This window comes from Rattus rattus, chromosome 14 (assembly GCF_011064425.1).
Source record: "Rattus rattus isolate New Zealand chromosome 14, Rrattus_CSIRO_v1, whole genome shotgun sequence".
Lineage (NCBI taxonomy): Eukaryota > Metazoa > Chordata > Mammalia > Rodentia > Muridae > Rattus > Rattus rattus.
In genome coordinates, this window is record NC_046167.1 from 17,260,065 (window position 1) to 17,286,259 (window position 26,195).

Genomic DNA, 26,195 nt, shown 5'->3' on the forward strand with positions numbered 1-26,195 from the left:
CGCCTGGCCATAAAAGGCTTTTTAGAGATTATTTCCTCAGATGCGCACTCTCAGAGTGAAGCAAAACAACTTTGAATGGGAAAGGAACATTTCCAGTTTTAAATTGTTCACAGATTATTGTTGCTTAAACAACATTGGATCTCACAGACACAATGTTACCTTGCATCTAACCATGGACCTGTCTCATTCAGCCCTCGATTGTCTCAGGGTTATTTGTGCCTTTGCCTCAGAGTTATGTTACAAGAGAGCAGCGGGAATGGCTGCCACTATTAAATAGAATTGAATTATTCTCCAGAGCTGACAGAAGATCAACAGGACACTATTTTTTTTTCTCTTCCTAGAAAACGGGCAGATGTACATCCAGAAAAAGCCGACCATGTACCCGCCTTGGGACAGCACCTTTGATGCCCACATTAACAAGGGAAGGGTGATGCAGATCATCGTGAAAGGCAAAAATGTAGACCTCATATCAGAAACCACCGTGGAGCTCTACTCCCTGGCAGAGAGATGCCGCAAGAACAATGGGCGGACAGAAATATGGGTAAATATCAGTGCCGTGGACTGTGGGAAGCATACGTACCCAAACCTTGAACTTCTGGTCCTCCTCCCAGTTTTAGGATTACAGATATGTGCTACCACACACAGCTAGAGTGCACCAGGATGCAAGCTGTTGAATAGCTTGAAATGTCCCTGGACTCCTTAAGGCATGAGGACATTAGCCATGGGTAAGCAGACGCCCTAACCACATACTCTCATTGGTGACTTGATAATGACGATGGCTACACGTGAACTGCAGAATGTATTGAAAGCGTCAAATCTCTTTGATACCTATGTATCACGGTGAGAAGGTTCTCGGGCTACACATAACAGTTATTGATTATTCTTAAGCTATGCCTGGGAAGATCACTAATTCCCCTTCATTGGAGAGGTTCTTACATGTTCTCACGAGAGAACAGAAAAACGACTCATTTCATATCTGGCTTTCGCTCTCAAGCCTTTGCCCTGTTTCCTTCAGCCATACTGAGGTCACTTACCTCATGCTAAGAAATGCTTCGCTCACAATCCATGATGGTGCATTTGGGCAAACCCAGGTTGTAACTGTGTGGGCAGCAGATGCTTAGAAACAGGAAAAGGGAAGGCAATGACTAAAACAAGCAAACGAGAATTTCTGGCGTACAACCACCAAAGGGAACCTGTGAGTGAAAGCCACCATCTCGAAAGTCAGAAAAATGTTTTCAGATGTTTACGTCATTTATGCTGCAGTAGCAAAAGGAAAGTCTTTAGCTTTCTACCTGTTTGTTTCTTCTATAATTCAGATTTTAGCAAGATGTCACGTGGGAACGACAGAAACCTAAGGCTGACATTTTTATGTGCTTATGGCCTCACGTGGGTTTTGGACTCTCAAAAGCCTAAGTACAAAATTGCCAAGTGCGGGGCTCTGGCTGGGACTGAAGCGCAGGAGGAGTTTGGCTAGGCAAGGAGGAGAGACAAGCTACAGATGCACTGCCTCACTTTCTGCCCTCTGCCTAGTCCCATGAATTCTCTAGCTTTCATCTGACTTATTTTGATGGCATTACCCCCTCCCTAATCTTTATAATGATAACCTACCCATGTTTTCTTCTCAGTGAAGGAGCAGACAATTCTTTTTATCCTTCTACAATAGTTTACAGACTTGACTCACAAGCAGTTTAACCTTTCTGTTTCTGTCTCCCTTTTTTTTGTAACTTTTTTTCTTTTCTTTTATTGGATATTTTCTTTATTTACATTTTAAATGTTATCCCCTCTTCCCGGTTTCCCCTCCAGAAACCCCCCCATCCCATCCCTCACCCCCTGCCTCCATGTGGGTGCTCCCCCACCCTCACACTCCCTCCCCTTCCCTGCCCTGGCATCCCCTACACTGGGGCATCCATTGAGCCTTCACAGGACCAAGGGCCTCTCCTCTCACTGATGCCCAACAAGGCCTATCCTCTGCTACACATGCAGCTGGAGCCATGTTTCTGTCTCCTTAAAGTTGCCTTTAATTCTGCATCCCAGGTTTTGCCATTTTTTTCTCTTCTTCCTCCTCTTCTTCTATTTTGTTTTGAGACAGACTCTTATTATATAAGGCAGGCTAGCCCTGAACTATGGCCTTGGTCCCCCAAGTGCTGGGATTGCAGGCATACACTAAGCACGGTGTAGAGGTATAGGATACTTCATTCTCTTCATTCTGCGGTCTAGGACTGTCAGGCATCAGTAGCGTTTATGTCCTCACTGAGCCAACTGGCATGCTGTCTGTATTTTTAAGCTGTATTTGTTTAGGGTTCTTAGTTTACTTTTATTTCAAGTGAACTTGAAACCTCAGGTTATTTCGAATTTATATTTCTCATGCTTCCATAGGTATCAGCTGTCATAAAAGTGATTTCTTTATTTAACAAAAAAAAAAAGAAAAGAAAAGAAAAGAATCTCACGCCCGGTGCTTTAGAAATCATGACTGCTGCAGTCGCATCCTGGCTTAATTTACTCCACCCCACTACTTTCTTAATGTTAGAGATCCTGTGGTGACCAAGTGTCACAGTTTCCTTTGAAAATGCTCCCTGATCTCCCACCTCCATTTTTACAGTACCAGAAATTAGAAAATGCTGTTGTCGACTCTTATAGTCCAAAGCACTTCTCCTAAATTTGTGTGAGAATTTATAGTTATTCCAGAAATGTAGCTTTATTACATCATAAAACTCTGATAGTGGGAGTGCTGTCAGCTTTTTAAAGTTCTTTGAAGACAGGGATTTGCACAAGGTCAAGCAGCCAAGAAATGACTTCTCAATGGTTTCATATTGAACTCTGGATTCAACAGAACATTTCCTGTTGTCTCTGCCTGTTTCCAGGAAGCCATCGCTGTGACGATCAATAATGAGTCCTCTCTTATCTTAGCCTATTTATTTCACCAATGGCATAGTATGATGGCTTTCCATACATCATATATATGTACATGCATGTGTGTACATACATACATACACATACTTGTGTGTGTGTGTATATATATATATATTATATATATCCTCTACATAATACTGTTTGTTATATTTACACATACATGTATGTAGTACTCATATAATATATAGAATATATAAACATTATGCTTATTCTAAAATATATACCAGATAATTTAATTACTTACATATGCATATATAATATATATAACATATATGGATATAAAACTTTCAAGAGCCACCTATTAAATTTTTGTTTAGTCAATTTACAAATGCTTATGATAGAAAAGGAATACTCCATGGAATATACCCTGATCTACCTAGACATGTAGCCCACATGGCAAGCAAGAGAAGGCCGCCCAGAGCAGGGCTTATCTTTACTATATAAGACAAGAGACATGCTCTCTTTTCCATGAGAGCAAGCCTTGGATATTTCTGTCATGATTAATATCCGGGGCCATGCTCATACACTCTTCAGGTTAGCGTCCTGCAGGAAAGCAGACTCTGTTTCCCAACTTTGCTTCTTCTGTCAAGTTTGGACCTAAAGTAGAAGGAAAGATAGATAGATAGATAGATAGATAGATAGATAGATGATGGATGGATGGATAGATAGATAGATAATGGATAGATAGATGATGGATGATAGATAGATAGATAGATAGATAGATAGATAGATAGATAGATAGATAGATAGATGATGGATGGATAGATAGATAATAGATGGATAGATAGATGATGGATGATAGATAGATAGATAGATAGATAGATAGATAGATAGACAGACAGACAGACAGACAGACAGACAGACAGACAGACAGATAGATAGATAGATGAGGGATAGAGATAAATTATGGAGATAAATGATAGGTTATAGGTAGGCGGATAGATGGATGGATAATGGATGATAGACAGACAGATAGATAGATAGATAGATAGATAGATAGATAGATAGATAGACAGACCGATGGATAGATAGGTGATAGGTAGATGATAGATGACAGATATATGATACATTTAGATAGATAGATAGATAGATAGATAGATAGATAGATAGATAGATAGATAGATACCACATAGTGCATACATATGCATATGTGCATATATACACATATAGAATTAGGCATAGATGCAGGTGCCTATAGAGACAGTACATAGATATGGACTATCCCAGGGGCTGTGCAATTCTGATAATAATGAAGATGATGATAATGAGATTGAGTGGAGAAGAACCGAGTGGATATTTGCCATCAGTCGTGTGAATAGTTAGCAGGTCCCAGGGCCGGGGCTGGCTTCACATTCTGACGATATTTCTCTCCTTTTTCTCGCCCAGTTAGAGCTGAAACCTCAAGGCCGAATGCTAATGAATGCAAGATACTTTCTGGAAATGAGTGGCAAGTGACATTTCTTCTTCCTGTTTGGGGGTGAGGAGGGCGTGGTCTGTTCAGACAAGGCTCATTCTGCTTCTACCATATCCTAGGAGAAACACTGAGGAGAAAAGAGAAATGCAAATCATTCTTCCAGGATTCTCAGTGGTGCTCAAGGAGGGATTGAAAGGAACTGTGTCAGTCAGACATCATTGAACAAACACGAACATGAGAGCATAGCGTAAATGTAAACATGAGATGTTTACAGTGCTCACCTTTAAACGGTGTAAATTCATACGCCTGGTGCTTTTATAGCCTCCATTGTAGTTTGGGAAGTTAAAGTGAATAGAAGCGGCTGCTCCTGCATTGCTGTGGGCATGCATATAGCCTTCCTATTTATAAACGACGTTCTATATCCAGCCTTCCGCTATACGAGGCTACGAAGTAAGAAACTGAAAACACCGTCTATAAAATTAGCGTCAAATGCTAAAGCCTAAAGTTAGTTACCTCACATCCTCTTAGGAGTAAGGAAGGGTAGGGATTGCCAAAGAGTTTCATTTCCGTGCTGTGCACAGAAGTTCCAGAAGTTCAGCTTACAAGCACTGTGCGCTGTGTGCCTCTGACACACAGTCAGTACTGTCTCTGTGAATTAAATGCTGCTGCTTATAAAAAAAAAAACCCAAGCCACCGAATAAGCATGTGAATTGCTAATGATAAACTGATTGTTTTTAGTAAATTACTTTACCTCGGGTCCAGCATTACTTAGTCAAAAAAAGGTTAAGACCAGAAGGATTTCGAGTTTTGAATTATTTGGGTTGGGTGGGTGGAATATTAGGTACATGGGGATTTGAACCCAAGTCTGAACAGAAAATCCTTTATCATATTAAGTGTCGCACACCAACCTGAAGATGTTATACAATATTTTGAATAATTTTGTCCAGGAGGCAATGTGTTATGGTATAGATATTTCTAGCTGTGGATTTTATCCATGCTCAAAAAACGTTTAGCGTTTTGGGGTTCGGATTTTTTGATTCAAGATGCTCAAACTGCATCAACAAGAAACGAGCTTCAGTTCAGAGGTTTGCACTGCCTGCATTTGGCATCTATGAGTCCTAATATGTCCATATTCAAATAGCATTATGAAACAAACTTGAACATTGAGTGGAAATATTGAAACATGGTTATTCCACTGTTTAAGTCTGAGGATGAGTGTAGCCGTGTGCCTTATTCTTCCCATTATTCTGAAAAGAAAAGCGCATTTTTAAGGAAGGGTTTATTTTGACTCAAAATTGATGATATTCAGTCACTGCAGTGGGGAAACCATGGGGCAGCAGAAACTCGGGGTTCTGCAGATTTGAGTTCATCGAGGATGAAGTCCATGGCATCGATAATGTGTCCCTGTCACATTCAGGAGGAGGGAAATCTGCCCTTCCTCCTGGAGTCATTTTACTAAGGGCAAGTACAGATTTGAATTCTCTCTTCTGGTGCTTCCTGTGTCTTCTATCCTCTTGTCTGTTGAATGAGTCTGAATCTGTGCCTGCCTAGTGGAGATCTCTCTCTCTCTCCTCCTCTCTCTCTCCTCTCTCTCCTCCCTCCCTCCTCCCCCTCTCCTCCCCCTTCTCCTTCCTCCCCCTCCTTCCCCTCCCTGTCCCCTCCCCCTGTCCCCTCTCTCTCTCTGTTGTATGCTGTGTATCTGTATGTGCATTCATTATATGTCTGTGAGTGTGGGTGATGTCTGAGTAGTGTGACTGTCTCTAACAAAGTGCTTCACTCTGTGTTTTCTGACGAGCATAGAAAGCATCACACGAGGAAGGAATGAGGTACTTTACCAGGATCTTTAACAGAGTTTTAAAAGAGATGAAATCACAGACTGCAACTGACCCACACAGCAAGCATCATTATTTATCAACCAATATCCATACATGGTTGCCTTCAACCTTTGTGGTAGATTTTAGGCAGTTGCTTTCAACTTCTATGTTTGCTGCTCTCAGCAAATGACGCAGAAGCATCACTCTGGGGCAAGGAAGGGAATATGACTTTAAATGATGCCTGTGCTTTAGATTAGGTTGTAAAAGTTGATTATGTGGAAATCCAAGGTAGGTAAGCTTCATACATTATTCTCTTAGAGGCAAGTGAAACAAAGGGTCTGAGCACCCAGTAGGACATCAATCTTAAGTGACCTCAAGGCATGTTATTAACTCTAGCTGTGAGGTCCAGCAAAAGTTCCAGTCTCTTACAATGAAAGAGATATTTTCAGAGTCTTGCCCTTGCAGCTTATGGCTTTGTCTTCAGTCAGGAAGCAGAGAGAGATAGATGTTTGAACTCTGGACTTCGGCTTGCTTTCTGCTTTTTTCTCTTTGTGATCCAGTCTGCAAAATGGTATGGTCCACATTCGGTGTGGGTCTTACCTACTCAGTTAAACCTCTCAGGAAACACCCTCATGGGCATTCTCAGAGGTGTGCCTCTTAAACGATTCTAAATCTAGTAAAGTTGACAGTGAAGACTAATCACACAAACCACCCCCCTTCAACTTAAGACCCAAATACGTCCCTTTTACCCAGAATATTACCCCTGGGCTCCAAAATGCCCATAGTCAACTCGGAGATCCTTTGGCTCATCTCCAAGAGCTCCCTAAATCTTAATAGTTCTAAAGGTGTCCAAAATCTCAAAGTCCAAAGTCTTTTCTGAGAATCAAATCTATCTCTTAGCTGTGAACCCCTGTAAAAATCAAATGGCTAGTTATATACTTACAATATACACTGTCATAGAATAAACATTCTGATTCAAAAAGAGATTTAGGAACATAGCAAAGAAACAACAAGACTTAAACTTAGCAAGGGAAATACCAAACCATGTTTCCATGCAACTCCATGTTTGGCATTGAAGGCTTTTAGTGGTAGCATCTGGGTCCCAATAGGCTTGGTTGGTCCTGTCCCTCCAGTTCTGTGCCTGTCCATGTAATCCATCTTGGACGGTTCCATTCCATGCTTGTTGCTTCCGATGGCAGACATTCCATAATTCTGGAGTTTCCAACATCCAGGAGTCTCCATCTCAACTTTCATTCAGTTTATTATTTATTGTCATGGTTTCATGGAATGGCCTCTCCTGGATTCCTTGCAGAAAATCCAAGCTTGTCTCAGATGGTCATGTCTTGGCGGCTTTCTGGAACCTTGGTACAATCCTCCATAACCCCATAGCTCTTGACTGCCTAGAGAAACAGCACTAAGACAGTGATACCAATTCTGTTAAAGGTAGCCTGTCAAGTCCCACCACAGCTCCCATGCTCTCTGCACTCAGTTGCAGCTGAACTGTGTAAAACACTTTCCTAGATAGTTGTTTTCCAACAGGGATAGAATCTTGCTGGGCAGGGGTAAAAGTGTGGACCTTTTCCATTGTTCTAGTATCATCCCCAGGGCAGCATTGGTTGAACCCCCTCTTACTTTCTTCATGACTAGCTTATAGGTTAGGCATAGAATACATATGTGATTAGACCGTTCAGTTGAGCTCCCCTGAACTTTCAGTAGATTTCAATTCCTTTTGCTTCCCAGATAATAGCTGTTCCATATGTCTGTCTATTTTCTTGCAAGCTCCTGCTTGGTTCTTGGTTTCTTGGGGTATATTACCCTTCTTGCCATATTGAAGGTTGGCCTTGGTCCAATATAAATGATTTCATCATCTGCCTATGTGCTGTAGGATACAGCTGTTTCCTTCCGCTTTCTCTTCCTCTTCTTCTGTCTCAGAGAAAGTTCTTTGTTGACCTCATGCTGGGCAGCGCTGCCCCCATCAAGACATCCTCTCTACTTTCAACTTTCTTCTTGCTCTGTGGTTTCCTCCTGATGCTAAGACATCCTATGTTAAGCCTTCTATTTCTACTTTGAAAACTGCATGTATTAATCTCTTTTGCCTCTCTGGGTATTTTCTCTTTTCCTGACATGATTATTTCTGTTCTATTTTTTTTTTTTTTGAAATGATCTCAGGAGGCCAGGCTGACTACAAATTTGATATATACTTCAGGATGATTTTGTTCTTCATCCTCCTGCCTCTGCCTCTCGAGTGCTAGGGCGGGATTAGAACTATGCAGCACTGTACTAATGTTATGCTCTAGTGGGAATTTAACCTAGGACTTTCTGTGTGATAGGAAAGCAAGCACTCTACCAACTAAGTTCCCTTCCCAGGCCTAAAGGCTTCCTGAAGATAGAGTTCATATGTGATAGACATTCTTCCTTCACTGGTTCTTTGATTTTTTTCCCCTTATCTTCCCTTTTATTAAAAATAGATTTTTTCTCCCATAAGGCTCCTCCTCCCTCTACTCCTCCCCACCATTCCTCCTATCCAGAGCTCTCTGTCTTTCATTAGAAAACAAATAGGCTTCTGTGGGATAACAATAAAACAAAACAAAATAAAATAAGAAGATGAAACAAAAACCAACACATCAGAATTGGACAAAATGAACAAACAGAAGGAAGAGAGCCCAAGGGAAGGCTCGTGACCCACGTATTCGCGCACTCAGGAATCCCACAAAAACATTAAACTGGAAGCCATAATATACATGTAAAGAACCTATAGAGTAAAGAGGAAGAGTTTAAGAGGAAGAGGCCTGTGGTACATCTACACAATGGAATATTACTCAGCTATCAAAAACAATGACTTTATGAAATTCGTAGGCAAATGGTTGGAACTGGAAAATATCATCCTGAGTGAGCTAACCCAATCACAGAAAGACATACACGGTATGCACTCACTGATAAGTGGCTATTAGCCCAAATGCTTGAATTACCCTAGATGCATAGAATACATGAAACTCAAGACGGATGATCAAAATGTGAATACTTCCTCCTTCTTTAAAAGGAACAAGAATACCTTTGGCAGGGAAGAGAGAGGCAAAGATTAAAACAGAGACTGAAGGACACCCATTCAGAGCTCTGCCCCACATGTGGCCCATACATATACAGCCACCCAATTAGACAAGATGGATGAAGCAAAGAAGTGCAGAAGTGTAGATCGCTCCTGAGAGACACAGCCAGAATACAGCAAATACAGAGGCAAATGCCAGCAGCAAACCACTGAACTGAGAATAGGACCCCCATTGAAGGAATCAGAGAAAGAACTGGAAGAGCTTGAAGGGGCTTGAGACCCCACATGTACAACAATGCCAAGCAACCAGAGCTTCCAGGGACTAAGCCACTAACTAAAGACTATACATGGACTGACCCTGGACTCTGACCTCATAGGTAGCAATGAATATCCTAGTAAGAGCACCAGTGGAAGGGGAAGCCCTGGGTCCTGCTAATACTGAACCCCCAGTGCACCAGACTGTTGGGGGAGGGCGGCAATGGGGGAGGTGGGAGGGAACACCCATAAGGAAGGGGAGGGGGAAGGGATGTTTGCCCGGAAACCGGAAAGGAATAACACCGAAATGTATATAAGAAATATTCAAGTTAATAAAAAAAAAAAAAAAAAGAGGAAGAGGCCTGACACGACATTATGAGACAAGGAACTTCCAAAGATGCCATTGAGTCCTTTTCCTTTGGCAGCTAGTACTGGGCATGCAGCCTACCCCTAAGAGTAGTTGGGTTCCCCAGTAAGACTCTTCGAGAAAACTAGATTTTCATTTGCAAATGGTTATCAGTCAGAGATGGCTTCTGGGTTAGGGATGGGGTGGTCGTGTGTCTTTTGTTCTTAAACCCTAAAAGTTTGGCTTATATCTTGATCAATCTGCTACATGGCTTTCTTTGAGTCATTGAACCTTCTGAACAAGTTCCTGGTTTTTCAACCTTCAACTTCAACTTGACATTTGTCAATGCTAAAGAGTCTTTTTCTCTTTCTTTCTTCTTTCTTTCCCTCCTCCTCCTCCTCCTCTTCTTCCTCCTCTTCCTCTTCCTCTTCCTCTTTCTTTATCTGTAGATAACCAATGTTTTCTCTTACATTGCCAGCTTTCTCTCCTTGGTTTCCTTAGTAAAACTTATTTTCACACTTATTTTCCTAGATCTCTCAACCATCCAGGTCTACTGTGCCCTACCACACTGCCGCTTACAATTGGCTCATCATATGTTCTTCAGTGTCTCCCTGTCTTAGCTGCAGACACTCAGTGGTTAGGATTCTCCTGAGTTCTATAAAAATGCTCAGTACAGAAATTTCCTCATAGATGCTCAGAAATCATCAGTGTTTGATTAACTACAAACAATCAATTAAAGAAAAGATTCAATTAAATAGAAGATCTAGACCTGGTTGTACAAAAGAAATGGCCAAATAAATTGCTTCAGAAGTAAACACAGCCAAAGCCAACAGAATTAAAGAAAATCTGTGTCCTTACATAAATATTCCCTTAGGATGACTAAAAAGGTGAGAAACTAAAGGCAAGCAGTGGATGAAGCAAGGAAAAATTAATGTCTGGAATATACTAGTGTTTTTCTATAATCTAATGTATATAAGGTTATATACACAGATATATAAAAGATATAGATATAGACTTAGACACTAGAGGTGTATGTGTGGGTTCTTGATATACATTTTTATTCCACAGATTGCATGTATTTTATAATTTTGTTCATTTTCATTGCATTGCATCTGAACTAAAGCAAAAATGTCTGGTTTTGTTAAGAATTGGCACATAGGGGTCACAATTTACAGATATATCTGCGTAGTTACCCACACACTGAGGAAGAAAAGGATTAACTTGATGACAGTCTCTCACTCACACTCACCAAGCTTAGTGTATTCCCACCACAGTTCCAAATAAAGTAATCTGATTAATGTATCCTGAAAGTGGGGGCACCATGGCCCATCCGAGGAATTATAAGATAAGTATTGGGACTTCCCTGCACCTAGAAGCTTGAGATTTCTTTAGTATAGATCCAGGAATGGCTGCAAGGAAGATGGGAGTCCTAAACTGCATTGTAAAACTCAGATGGGTTCCTAGAAAAAGGCTTCTTTCTACCTATACAAAATCACTGCTATTGACCAACTACCATGTTTCCAGCCAGCCGCTCTTGACAATGGCAAAATGTGGTTCCTTGGCAGAGACACCCACCTCCAGTGCGTGATTAGCTCTCTCACTGCGGAGCCATAATAGATGTAATTTAGTCCCAAATTGTTAATTCTTTCTGCGTGTGAAATATGATACGCGCTAATTCTAAATTTCCATTTGTGTAGATAAAAAGAAACAGCAAATGATCCAACAGACTCCAGCCCGTTACAAATAATGATTCTAAGCATTATAATCATTAAATTTATTATCCTTGCTTCAGTGTTAGATCATAGTTTCCATTGTTTCTTTGCTGTGTACCGTGTTAATGCCTCTCCATTTGCTGAAGTGTTCCCTGCACTACTTATTTTGTGATCCTTGTGAGTCTTGAGTGTCAGCCTTGGTGTCGTAGGTATTCTCAGGATGCTATCAACTTAGGTTCCTTCAAGCCTTTGGGAAAATGTCATCTGAGCATAAGAGACTATGGGGAATGACTACCCCCAGGCCCAGAACTGATGGAATACTTTTAAATTTGACAGTTTGATATAGATGACACAGGATTACCTAGACATCTCTAAAACCTAACTTTGAACGATTAATGTCTAGCACTTTCTACAGCAGAGGCTCAAAACTACATCTCAAAACTGTAGTCATCAGGAACTCGAACACTAAACTTCTCCCCAAAGTTCTTAGCCGTCACACAAAGGGTTAGGCATCTCCGATCAATCTTTGGTTCCCCATGTAAACAACACTCTACGCAAGCATCCCCACATCAGAGGTCCAACCTTTTCTTGCCACTGTCAGTCACATTGCTTTATGAGATTACAGACTTGAAATGTCAGAATTCTGGGTTTAAATTCTCAGTCTCAGAGAAGTCAACAAGGGGACAATGCAATCCTTTAGCAGTAACTCCTATGGTGATTCTATAATGTCAAATTAAGAGCAGAAGCCTAGTGTTGGTCTCATCTTCACAAGCCCGTGAAAGGTTAGTGTGCACACTCTATTAGCATTTACCACTTCTATCTCTCCCTCAAGTCGCTGTCCTCACCACCCAGCTGTGACCGTCACAGGGTTTCACTGAATCTCCTGCTCTCTCGCTCTCTCTCCAGACACAAAGGACATGAGTGAATTTGAGAACGAAGGATTCTTTGCGCTGCATCACCGCCGAGGCGCCATCAAACAAGCCAAAGTCCACCATGTCAAGTGTCACGAGTTCACAGCCACCTTTTTCCCTCAACCCACGTTCTGCTCTGTCTGCCATGAATTTGTCTGGTACAGTCACTCATTATTTTCCTCCCAAGCTTCGAGCTATGCATTTCATCACTGCTAAGGACTGTGTGTTCCACTAAGAGGGAGTGAGAAGGGCTGAGTACTACAGAACGGTAGTCAGTGAGCTCACCAGCAAGGAGAAGACCTCAAAAGGCTGATTCATCATACAAGATTTTTATAATATGGCTTCTGAAGAGGGACCTATTCCAGAAAGAGTCTTCCATTAGTTAGCTTTCCTTGACTATGACAAAACACCCGGGACTGTCAACCTTAAAGGAGAAAAGGTTTATTCAGTCTAATAGCTCCAAAAAAAGGGTTGCCTATCCCTTTTATATGACAAATGTTTTGCCTATAACATTGAGGCATGCCAGAGCTGCTTAAGGTATCTTAAGGCACCCAGGAAGCAAGAGGAGAGAGAAAGCACCAGATTCCCAGCATTCTCTGCAAGGGCACACTCCCAGTGACCTCACTTCCTTTTTCCAGGTCCCACCTCCTTATGGTTCAAATACCACCACTGACTGGTTCCAAAACATTATTAGCACATGGTTCTGGGGCATTTCAGAGCCAAACTATAAGGTGGCCCAGTGGAGTTTTTGACCAAATGACAGGCTGCTGGTATACAAAGGAAGGAGCAGATGAGGGTGTGTTGCTATTGTAAGCAAAGCTGTATAATTTTATAGTCAACACCTTCCTCACCCAGTAGCCCAACTGCTGCGTTGCTGCAGTTTGCACCAGTTGGCAGCGCTCTCCCACTGTAACAAATGGCTGAAATGAAGCTCTCGGGCGTCTTAGCCTCGGAGATGAGTGTAACCACATAGCAAAAGTTACGGTAGAGTAGGAGTGAAATGATGCTTGCTTCTGCTCTTAACATCTGTGCTGGTGAAGAGACGCTAGTCCCTCGGGCCCCTGCCGAATCTTTAATGCACAAGCTCCCACTTCGCGGGGTATCCGCAAGCCAACCGATTAGTGCGAGCTTTCATTAACTGGTTTCCCTCTAATCACCCAACGTCCTTTGCTTCCTCTGTTGGTAATCAGCAGGGCCGCTCAGGGGATGCATCTTTATGTTGAGTTTTATGAACAGCTGATATCTTCATGGTCTCAGAGTGAGGAAATCAGACACTTTACAGATGAGTGTGCTCACCGGTGTAGAAAGCTAGAATCAGCGGGGCGACGCCCTTTTGAACAAGGCAGTGACTTTTTTTCCGAGAGGGACATGGAAATTTACTGCTAGGAACCTGTGATACATTTTGGTCCGGTGTCGTTAAGCACACACAGGTTTGCTTGAAAACGCAAAGATGACAAGGAAAATAATCTCACTTAATTGATCATAAAAATTTAAGTAAAACAACGAAAAGGTAAAACACGTTCTTGGCAAAGTGACTATCTGCAATCCCATTTAGCTCTAGAATGTTTCTGTTGTTAATGTCTGTGTGGACATGCAATTGAATCCAGCATTGCTTTGTTACAGGGGGCTGAACAAGCAGGGCTACCAGTGCCGACGTAAGTACAGAACGTTTCGGTTGTATCCCCGGTGTTCTTTGAGTCAATTTGTTCCTTGACCACCAGAACTTATAAATGACACGAAGTTCCTTTTCAGAATGTAATGCAGCGATTCACAAGAAGTGCATCGATAAAGTGATAGCCAAGTGCACAGGATCGGCGATCAATAGTCGAGAGACCATGGTATTGGCGAGTTTAAATTCCATTTACTTACTATCTGTCTACCTTTCTCGGCAAATCACATTATCAGACTCACTCTTAACCTCAATAGCTACTAAAACCCCTGGTGAAAATACACCTGTGCAGAAAGTGTGCTAAATGGACACTCATTTTAAAGGGTAATAGTTTATCTCCTGGGTTATCTTTATTTCTTTCGAGTTCAAGGGGACATTATCATCAGGGTTCTCTCATTCACCTAAACCTGGACTAGTCCCATCTCATAGATATAAAATAGACTCCTGCGTGTAATTTTAACCTTTCAAGTGGCCACAGTAAGGAAGAAACAAATGGGGTGTGGTGCCATAGGCCTGACATTCAGGACACTGTTCAAGGCCCGTTTGAGCTACAAAGTGAGTATAAGGCCAGCCTGGGGACCTCAGTGAGATTGTCTCTAGAAGTGAAAAGTATAAAGCAGGCTAGCAATATGGCTTAGCGGTAGTGTGCTTGGAGAGTATGTGAGAGGCCCTGGCTTCAATCACTAGTACCACAAGAATAAGTCAAGTTATAAAAAGGAGAAACAAGTAAAGTTCATTTTAGCCATGCATATAATTGAACCAAGGCTATTACCATTTCAATATATAATCAATATAAAGATATTTTACACTAGTTATCCTTACCAGGTCTTCAAGTCCCACTGTGTAATTTGTACATGCACCTCAATTCTACCCCACCACCCTTCGGATGTACACGAACCCTGTGTGGTTGCTTGGTTCTCATACACAAAGATCAGACCAAGTCAACAGCTATCTTACCATGAGTCCGTTGGGACTCCTCTCAACATTCAAATGTTCCTAGATCTTGACCTGATGTTCGTATTGGTATTGTGCAAAACCAAATGAGTGTTTCCTTAGCTCCCATGTAGCTGTATCTCCCTCTTGACAAGATCACTCCGTCTGTCAAGACTGATGCCTCAGGCATCAGCTGTGGGCCCCCTGCCCCTTGACGCATGCCTTGACACATGCAAATGGCACCTGTGCCTCACAAGGGGACAGCCACAGGCTTCTTCAGTTACCTCAGGAAGTTGGTAGGCAATACGCTGGGTAAAGGACTCACTGCTCAAGTGTTCATTACAATCGCTGTGACTCACATGTCCAGGAGACGATGAGAAGTTTGAGACCTGAGGCTACATGAGCCTTCTGTCTGTCTTTCAGTTCCACAAGGAGAGATTCAAGATCGACATGCCACACAGATTCAAAGTCTACAACTACAAGAGTCCAACCTTCTGTGAGCACTGTGGTACCCTGCTATGGGGGCTGGCGAGGCAAGGTCTCAAGTGTGATGGTGAGTGTGTGGCCCCCAAGGTTGCCTGTGCATCATGGAAGGAAAAAGCAAGGCTCTAGAGTTACCTGTGTCCCCATCTTTATGTGACAGTGAAGAGGAATACCACCTCACTGAGACAGTCCACTTATTATTCTTCTAACCCACCTCATCCCCATCTTCACCTTCACATGAGGAAAGTGTACATCCGTTCAGATTCAAGGTTAAAGCTCAATAGCTTAGGCTCAAGGTCAAAGTTCAACAAATCAAAGTCAAAGTTCAATAGCTGAAGGTCAAGGTCGAAGATCCTGACCCCATATTTCAATGTTAGACCTCTGTCCTGAGCAAAAGACAGTATTCCTCTTTTGACTGGTCCTTCTGCCAGGACTCTTTGAACTCAGACTCAATGTGCTATCTCCATAGATTCTGGGCTATCCCACCTTAATTCTATCAGGTTGAGCTGTGTGGAGCTCATCTTAGTACCAGTTAGTGGGATTATTTCTGTCATCCCATCAAAGAGCAAGCATACATATCCATTTGGCTAGTGGATGGTTCTAGTGAGAGGTTCAGCTGCAGAGTGTATCCCTAAACTGTGGCTGTGATCTCCAAGTGCCCAGAAGGGACTGTGTCCAGGACTATAAGTCATATGCCCCTTCCTCTGGTGGTTGGGCCATTTCAGAACTAAGCTATAATTAGTCTCTATCATTTTATTTTTATTGTATTTATATACAAGTCACCATCCCCTGATAATGGAGGGACTCACATCTATACTGAAAAGAGAAACAAGGCATTCTTGTTCTAAAACTCTTAAGTTTAAAAACTGAAATGCTATAACTAGGAAGTCATGAGGGCGAAAATGTCTCAAAGCACACTGCCTTCCAGGTAAGAAGGAAGGGGAAAGAGAGACCTCGATGGTTCACAAGACCCTTTCTTAACACAACAAAGACCTTTCTGATGGTGAACCATTCAATATGTCAACCTTTCCTTCTACTTTGCAGCATTACTTGTTTTCTCTTCTCTTCTAAGAACTGGAGACAGCCTCCTAATAGTGAAAGGCCATCCTCTTCTGTCTCTCCTTCCTTAGCTCAGGGGTGTCCATGTACCTGGTGGGCCCCAAGAATGCCATTTTAGTGGACGTGGAAAGAGCTGAGTTTACAGATTGTTACCATGATAGTCACTGGCAGTCAGAATAACCTTAAGAACCCCTTTATGGGGCAAGAGAGATGGCTCAGTGGTTAAGAACACGGACAGCTCTTTCAGAGGTCCTGAATGCAATTCCCAGCAACCACATGTTGGCTTACAACCATCCTTAATGGGATCCAATGCCCTCTTCTGATGTGTCTGAAGACAGTGACAGCACATTCATATGCATAAAATCTTAAACACACACACACACACACACACACCTAGATAGATAGATAGATAGATAGATAGATAGATAGATAGATAGATAGATAGATAGATAGATAGATAGATGGAAAGAGAATCCCTTTATGGATCCCAAAGTCCTACCTGTGTCCCATTCTCCATATATCTGTAAAGAAAATGTTGACATAAAGATTATGGGAAAATATCATTAATTCTTAGGTGACAATAATGTCCCAATCCAACTGTATAAGCAGAAAGGCAAATGGCAAAACTCTCACTGGTTGCTATTCCTGTGACCATCTCAGGCTTCATCTCCTGGGAGCCTTGGTGGCCACTTGCCAAGGCAGAGTTGATCTCGTCAGCACAAATGCAAAGCTTAGAACTTCCCTGAAGATTCCTTAGCATTATTTCACACTTTGCTTTGCCTTTCTAACATTCTCTCCTTACCATTCCATCCCTTCCCCCTCTTTCCTCCCCTTCCCCTCCTTTCTTTTATCCCCTCTCCTTCCCCTTTTTCCTTCCCTCCCTCCCCCTCCCCAACAACCATCCATTTTAATTTTTTGTAGTCCCAAGTATCCCTGTTTTCTTCACCAGGCTTCCTCTTCCCTACTTGACTCTCCTCGCCCCTCCCTCTAGTTATTGTTTCCCCTCTCTCTTCTCCTCAGCTGTACCTCACCTCCTCACCAGTTATCTTCTTGTGTAACCTGTGTCCAGCCTCTACACTGTCTTCTTTCTCTCCCCTCAATAACTCCCATGAAAATAGTCATCAGAAGGGACTATTTGCTCACAGAGGTCAATTTTCCACCTGATAGGTTAGTAACAAAGACTCGTGGTGTTACATTGGGAATAAAAGCTTTTCTTCCTGACTGGGCATCAGAGTCGAGCTTAGACCTAGCTATAATTTTAAGGAGCAAAGTAAAATAAAAACCCCAATGTACCTAATTCTCAGTCGGTGTCTTACTTACATGCCTATACTCCCAGCACTTGGGAAGCTGAGACCTGAGAAGGACCCGTTCAAAGCCAGCCTAGGCTACATAGTAAGACTCTGTCTCAAGAACATCAGCAAGAACGACAACAAAATAGAAGCCTTAAAACCTACTAAACGAATCCAAAGTAGTTATACCAACAATGCAGAGATTTTAGCCCCACCATTAAAGATTTTAAATATACCTAAAGGATTTTACTTTAAGAGAATTTTTAGAGCAAATGAAACTTATTTATATAGATGATATTTTATTTGTTCTTATGATGAACTGTCTAGAAAAATGTGAACTACTTAAAAGATAAAGGATGTCACCATTTTACCTTGATATTTTAACATTCTGTTTTATCTTGAATTTGTGTGTATGTCAGTGTGTGTGTGTGTGCGTGTGTGTATGTGTGTGTGTGTGTGTGTGTGTGTGTGTGTGTGTGTGTGTATGTGTGTGCGTGTGTGTGTGTGTGTGTGTGTGTGTGTATATGTGTATGTGTGTGTGTGCGTGGGTGTGTGTGTGTGTGCTCATGTGTGTGCGCCTGTGCATGTGAGTCCAAGTGTTCACAGGGATTAGATGAGGGTATTGGGGCCCCTGGAGCTGGAGTCACAGGAAGTTGTGAGCCATATGACATAGGTGCTGGAAACCAAAATGGAATCCTTTACAAGAGCAGCAAGTGCTCTAAACTGCTACGCCACCTTCTAACCCCATCCAGATGTTATAATATATGACTGCAATAAATCATAATAGTGAAAGAGAGGTTGTACTCGGTGAACTGCCGCCACTGTGGGAAGCTTTTGTGCATGAGTGGCTAATACTCGTTGAAGATCAAATTTCGGGTCTTAACTGCCTCTCTTAGGACAACGCTTAAGTATTTCGGTAGATGCCAAGTAGTGCCCTAGGTTAGAGTTCTATCTGCTGAAGCTTGGAACTTCATGCAAATTTTCCTGTTGATTGCAATAGTGACTTTTCAAAAGGAAAATTTTCCGAAAACTAAGAACATGATGTAATAGTGTTCTTTCCATAGACTCATGAAGACACACATCCCTCTACAGAGGAACAGGGGATCCCAGGGTCACAGGAAGGGGAATTTAGTCCCTTGTGTTGCTATCAGGGCTCATGAATCTGGATGCTTGTAGGGTTTAAGAGTTGGAAGCTTAGGTAGACAGCATTACCTCAGGGAGAGAGACTGAGAGAGAAGGAGGTAGACTGGTGCTCTCATATTGAGCACATCTCTTTTGCTGTAAAAAAAAAAAAATCTAAAAACCCCAGCTTCCAAGACCTACAGAGATGAAGGCGCTGTGCTCTCTTTCCTGGGGCTTTTTCTATTAACTATGGCTTAGATGTAAAGTTAATGCACTAACTCATATGGAAGAAATCCCATTTTCTTTATGGCCTTGACATTATGTGAATGTCACATAAGCACAATTCCAATAACTGTAGTGGTCCTCCGCCCTTCCTGTAATTGGTAATATTTGGATGTACATGTGTTTAGGGGCTGGAAAGCTGAGGCATGATCTCCGTCCAGCTGTCAGGTTGATGATGGTATCACTCTCTAAATCCCCAGGGATGACGTCTGTGACTTTCTTCTTATGGCTTATGTGGAAGGTTGTGTGTAGGAGCACTACCATAACTTCTCAGTTCCCTGCAGTTCACCAAAGAGCTTCCTTCACTCCTGGGCCTCCAACTGTTTGATTTTCCCTTCCAAAGTTCCATGCGGTCTCTCAGTTCTGTCCACAGGAGTCCCAGCCATCCTGGATGCCACCACCCCCGCCCCCAGCCAGGGCTCAGACCTATGTGATCATTCCATGCCCCCATCAAAACCAGCCAGGAAGTTTAACAATACATCTTCCTAAAGTGAGCCCATGGTCTCTGGGCCTCTTTCCTCCCAGATGGTGTTTCCTCTGTTAACATACAAACACCATCTTATCGATATCCATTTCCCTTCTTCAGGCTTAAGCCAGAGTTTAAGCTTTGTCTCAGAGTGGGGGCGCACCCTCTTATGTCCTCGAATTTTCTAACCCTGTTGGTAGAACCACGATTTGCTTGGCAATTCCACCCACAAGGCCATCTCAGACACCATGCCAAACACAGACTTTCTTCCCTAGAAGTGAGACTGTGATGCTCACACTGTAACTGGTGTTGTTTTGTAGACTGTGGTGCTCACGCTGTAGCTGCTGTCATTTTGTAGTGCCCGCAGCTTCTTTCCCTGCTCCTCACGAGCTGCTTTCTTTGTTTCAGCATGTGGCATGAACGTCCACCACCGATGCCAGACAAAGGTTGCCAACCTCTGTGGTATAAACCAGAAGCTAATGGCTGAAGCGCTAGCAATGATTGAAAGCACTCAACAGGTAAAGACATTGAGCTGACGAGATTGTCCTTCTGAACACTCACCTCAATGTTTTCTTCTTCACCCCCATATTGCCACCTTCGAGATACTTAACTCTCAACTCATGCATCTGCATGACCGTTTGTAATATCTTAAACTCTCTTAAAGAGTGAGCCAGTACAGAAAAGGCGGATTCATTCAGATTATTGAGGATTTACTGCTATCTTTCAATCTGTATTTTAGGGATCTCTAAGAAGCTAGAGGAAAGAGATCTATTTACTAGAATTACCTCCAGAAAGGTCACAGGACCCTGATCTAGTCTGGGCCACCTTTGCCTGTCCGTTTATTTCTTGTCATTGGTTGAATTCCTATCACCTGAGAACCAATTCTCACTGAGATATGGCATTACCTTCTACGTAAGCTATATTTCCGTTCACCTTCTTTTCTGTCCTTTCTTGCTATTGAATTAGCTACTTACACAGAAGATTCCGGCTAGTACCGTTGAAGTGTGGAAAAGGAGTTGAGTGCCTGCTGCTGCTGCTGCATTAAATGCAGCCGATGCTTGCAAGGCCCTGGAATCCTAGGCATGCCGAAAACAGGAAAGCGTTGGCACATTTAAAACTCTTCACTGACTTTTGTCCTCAGGGACAGCACGGTGTGCTTTCTGCGGGTGGGAAATGGTCCAACCGTGTGTGCTTGGGTTGTCTGACCCTGTTTATGATCTAGGCTCGCACCTTAAGAGATTCAGAACACATCTTCCGAGAAGGACCAATTGAAATCAGTTTCCCGCGCTCCATCAAAAATGAAACGAGGCCACCATGTGCACCAACACCTGGGAAAAAAGGTAGCTATCACTGTGGTTGACCATCAATGTCAGTCACTTGGCATGAGCCACTTGACCCTGTGTTCTCTGGATTTGAGTTCTTCCTGTACCTAGGCTGATAGGTTTCTTTTTTCTCTATTTAAAGGGTACAAGTCCAATCACCAACCTCAAGGGCCCTATTATTTTTTAATTGAAAATAGATCCATTTCTTATACAATATATCCTGACTACAATTTTCCCCTCCTCCGACTCCTCTTTTTAAGAGTAAAACTAAAATATGCCTAACTAGAATTTTTTTTTTGTGAGGGCATTGCTGGTGGTAAAGTTCTAGAATGTCATTTCCTGGTCACATTGGGTGGTTTCACAGACGTCAGCCAGCTGTAAAGCAAGGCAAGGAGGCGTCACCGGGGGCATCGTCGTCGTTGCTCTGAGAATCTCCTGTGAGGTTTCAAGACAGGAAGGAGGAAAAGAGTCAGGCCATATGCCTTAACCTTTGTCATGTGTAGAGATTCACTCTGCCTTCTGTTTGAAAGTAGTTGAAGGGGAAAACGCAGCTACACGATTGGGGGAACTGAATCATTTCAGCAAACGTTATAAAATGTGTTCTTTGGGCTTGAAGCATTCTAAGGACAGGTAAGCATTCTCAGTTGGTAAGCGCTTGTTTTACAAGCACAAGGGCCTGAGTTCGGTCCCCAAACCAATATTAGAGTAAAATAAAATAAAATAAAATAAAATAAAATAGCTGTTCGTGGCGCTATGAATCTATAATCCTGGTAGTATGGGGACAGAGGTAAGTAGGTCTCTGAGTCTGACGGCCAACCAGCCTTGCCTAATTGGCATGTTCTACAGCAGTGAAGAACCCTGTCTCAAAGCCAAGGTAGATAGTGCTTGAAGAACGACAGCTGGGGCTGACCTCTGGCTTCCATACGCACACGCACACCCACACATACATGTATGTACGCCCACACATATGTGCACACCCTCACATACACATACAACCAAAGAAATACTACTAAATGATAATAGTTGTAAGGGAAGGATCCTTAAAAACATTGTTTTAACTTCTTCTGGCATCACATAAGGACTGAATTGATATAAGATTTCCAAAGAGAGATTCAATTCCATCTCAGAGGGATTTCCAAGCATACGGAAGATCGGCCTTGAGGGATGATCAGTGCAGAGAGCATCTTGCCTTGAAGACTACAAAACAGGGTGTGGTTCGGATCTTTAACCCCCTGTTCCATTCCGTGTTCTCAGAGCTCACGTTGTGCTCGGTGGAATTGATGTCATTGTGTCTGGGAGTTACAAACATTAGTGATGTCTTTTCCCCAGATTTGTGAATATTCCTATTTCCCCAGGACCTGTTACTAAAAGTTCTTTCTATTTATCTTTCTATCTTTCTATCTTTCTATCTTTCTATCTTTCTATCTATCTATCTATCTATCTATCTATCTATCTATGTACCTATCTATGTACTTATCTATCTCCTTCTTCCTCTCCATTTTCTTCTCCCTTTCTCTCCTTCTCTCTCATAGGCACAAATATATAGCCTTCAGTTGGCACAAATCCAGTCTGTCTTCCTTCCTTCCTTCCTTCCTTCCTTTCCTTCCTTCTTTCCTTTCCTTCCTTCCTTCCTTAATTACTTCTTTCTTTCTATTTGTTTTGGTTCTGTTTTTGGTTTGGGATTTTTCCAGGTTTTGTTGTTTTGTTTTTTTTTTTTTCAAGACAGGTTTCCTCCATGCATTCCTGGCTGTCCTGGAATTTGCTCAGTAGACTGGCCTCAAATTCAGAAATTAGCCTACCTTTGCCTCCTCAGATCTGGGATTAAAGGTGTATACCACCACTGCCACACTAACCCTGACCTTGGGTCCAGGGTTTCTTAAATTAAACCATTGCCCAGGCTACTAGCTAGCCATACAGACATAGCCCATACCCCAAATGCCAGAGGTGCAGACAGATGCAGAAGGGTTAAACTGAATTAGATAGAACCTCAGAATGAGAGATGGAAGAAAGAAGTCGGGTGGCCTAAGTGTCTACAGTGACCTTACCTGTTCATGGTTAACGCCTGATTTGCTGTTTTCAGAACCCCAGGGAATTTGCTGGGAGTCCCCTTTGGATGGGGCGGATAAAACGGCCCAGCCTCCTGAACCTGAAGTGAACTTGCAAAAGGCTTCTCTGCAACTGAAACTGAAGATCGATGACTTCATCCTGCACAAGATGCTGGGGAAAGGAAGTTTTGGCAAGGTATGCTACCAAGTTCCTGAAGGTGGGCAGACAGGGCAAGAGAGCATCCCCTCCCCCCCCCGCCCTCCCCACACACACAATGTGTTGTGATGTGACAGAGAGCATCCAATGTTAAATGGGGAGCTGAGGGACTCTGAGGTAATAACAGACTCTGTTTCCTATGGATCGTTGGCCCTAAATCCATTTGCTTCAAGCCCACATAGTCACATGGCTAATGTGTTTGATGTCTGGGCACCAAAGAATCAGGGAAGCGCTCATTTCCTGTTCCTACTGATCATCTGGTTTTCTCAACATTTCTTCCCCAGACCTAGAGTATTGTTTTGCTTGTCATGTGCCGAGGGAGTGACCTCGGTAAGCTTTAAAAACCTATTCAGAGGCCCATCTCCAAATATGTTCACACTTTTAAAGTCCTAGGGGCCAAGATTTTATCTTGACATGTGAAGACCGGGAGGGAGAAGACCCAAGCTCAGATACCGACTGTAGTTTGAAGGCTTCAGGGATCATTCCAAGATTAAGAGCACTGGCTGCTCTCCCAGAGGACTGGAGTTCAATTCCCAGCACCCACATGGCAGCTCACAACCATCTGTAGCCCCAATCCTAGAGAATCTGACAACTTCACACAGACATACAAGCAGGCAGAGCATCAGTGCACATAAAAATAAAGCCTGTGGTTTGAGGAAGTCTTAGAAAAAGTATCTTGAGGGTAGGTAAGTCCCCCTTCCCTACCTCTCTTACTACTGTCTGGGCAGGGGTGGAGGAAATAATATGTCTCTATGAGCCAAAGAGAGCAAGTACAGAATAAAAAGAAACAAGAGAGGAGAGAGAGAGGTGAAGAGAAAGATATTATCCTCAGGGCTTGGGTAGTTTAATTGGTGATATGCTTGAGTTACAAACTGAAGGACCCAAGTTCTGTTCCCAGAGCCCACATAAAAAGGTCAGGTTTGGTGACATTTGTTTGTAATCCAAGCACTGGGAACACAGAGACAAGAAGTTTCCTTGAGCTAGCTGGCTGGCCAGCCAAATTAGTTGGTTCCAAGGAAATGAGAGACCTCATCTCAAAAAGCCGGAAATAGATGGACAGCTCCTGAGGGACAGTTTGCAAGGCTGACCTCTAAGCTCCACACTCAGATTCTCCAGTGTGCGCGCATGCACGTGCACACACACACACACACACACACACACACACACACACACACACACCACTTCATATGCTCACAAAGAAACTTCAACCATCAGTAACGATCTGGAAAAAAAACTACCAAGTTAATGATTATAAAGGGGGTTGTTATAGAATTCAGGTCTTCTGGTATGTTAAACATTACAGGTATGTGATTTATTACTAGAGTTCCTGATGATTTTTATAGTGTTGGAACTCCTAGGAATAGTTTAGCCAAGGGCCACTAATCCGTGACTGAGGGAGTCCAAAGCCAGCTTACACTAAGCACCCGCTGGTCAGACTGCCAGCGGAGTCTACCCCATTTATTTAACAGTAAACGAACTCGAGTGGTCCCAAGCTTCCGCCGTGGCTAAATAACACTGCGTTCTAATATGTTTGCCTCTGAACACTAAGGCACTTTCTTTCCACACAACCTTCTCTGCCCTGCAAACTGTGACTGGCATCTGTGGGTTCTTTTCAGTTTCACAGTAAGGCAAACCACAAGACTTCATTTTGTGTTAGTCGGAGTGGGCTGGCGATTTGACAGACAGTCTTTATTACAATTTAGCAGCAATTAATGGGCAACTATAGCCTGATATGAAAACTTGGAAGGACGTTATGTAGATGGCACTAAGTGCCTTCCTGGCTCTTACTTTACAGCTGGCTTTAGGACGGTTTTACTGAAAGAAACAATTACCAACGGAGAACTTTCCTTAATGAAATGTTTACCTTCCTTTGTTCCCGTGTGGATTTCTACACTTGAACGAGGTTAATAAGAATGATAGTAAACTAAACATACACGGAGTGTGTCCCTGGGGACATCCTGGGCTCCAGCTACCTCCTCACGCTGTGCCAAACAAACGCATAGTGACTTTTCGCACTGAGACACCGGGCCCTGCACCCCGAGAAGGCAGAAACTAAGCTGACCTATCTCTTTCTCAGAATACCAAGAGTTCTCCAGAACTTACATTTCATCCCTCCTTTGGCTTTCTGTAGAAAACATGGCTTCTAACCAAAATGGTAGGCTGCTACTTTTTCCCAATCTGCTTTGATGCCAAGGCTGACAAATTACCTATTTTCTGGAGATGTCTGAGTTCTCCTCCAAGCTCCAGTCACTCCACCAAATCAGCTAACAGAGGCAAGTGCTTATGTCTGAGGAACAAAACAAAGAAACAGGGCTTCACAAAGCCCAGGCAGGCTTGAACCTCACTGCATAGTGGAAGAATGGCCTTGAACTCCTGATCTTTCTGCTTCCACCTCCCTGAAGTGTACCTGAGCTTCAGTATTGAGTATCGAGTATCTAATAGCCACGTATTAGAACACAGCATTATTCAGCCACAATACGAGATTGCAGCCTGTTTTGTGCAGGGCTAAGGATCTAACCCAGGGCTTTCTGCATGCTCAAGCAAGCATGTTACCAACTGAACTACACTCCCAGCATCGCATGCAATCATTTTAAACCCAGACCCTTGCATATTCAGTCTGGCATCATTGACTAATGCTAAGCCTTCCTCTGCCTCCTAAGTACGAGGATTAAAGGTGTGCCCGCCACCCTTGGTCTGTGATGCGCTGAAGATTAAACCCAGGGCTTCCTGCATTCTAGACAAGCACCCTACCTACTGAGCCACACTACAGTCTGGAGATTTTTCATCATTAAGAATAACCTCCCAAATACACAACAGTTTTGTGAGAGCATGGGAAAGGAGTCTGATCTGAAACGCTCAGTAGCGACTTAAACTGTTAGACGCTATCCAGGACGAAAACC

At 42.8% G+C, this 26,195-nt stretch overlaps 1 protein-coding gene across 1 annotated transcript in view; it reads left to right on the plus strand.

The window, feature by feature from the left end:
* Prkcq (protein kinase C theta) overlaps positions 1 to 26,195 on the plus strand; it is a 131,615-nt gene that overhangs the window by 59,681 nt on the left and 45,739 nt on the right. Inside the window, exons 3-11 of the mRNA XM_032885022.1 lie at positions 342 to 541; positions 4,297 to 4,357; positions 12,404 to 12,566; positions 14,032 to 14,063; positions 14,161 to 14,246; positions 15,434 to 15,563; positions 20,120 to 20,229; positions 20,934 to 21,051; positions 23,114 to 23,274. Of these exons, the coding sequence (XP_032740913.1) occupies positions 342 to 541; positions 4,297 to 4,357; positions 12,404 to 12,566; positions 14,032 to 14,063; positions 14,161 to 14,246; positions 15,434 to 15,563; positions 20,120 to 20,229; positions 20,934 to 21,051; positions 23,114 to 23,274 (1,061 nt within the window). The remainder of the gene's footprint in view (positions 1 to 341; positions 542 to 4,296; positions 4,358 to 12,403; positions 12,567 to 14,031; positions 14,064 to 14,160; positions 14,247 to 15,433; positions 15,564 to 20,119; positions 20,230 to 20,933; positions 21,052 to 23,113; positions 23,275 to 26,195) is intronic.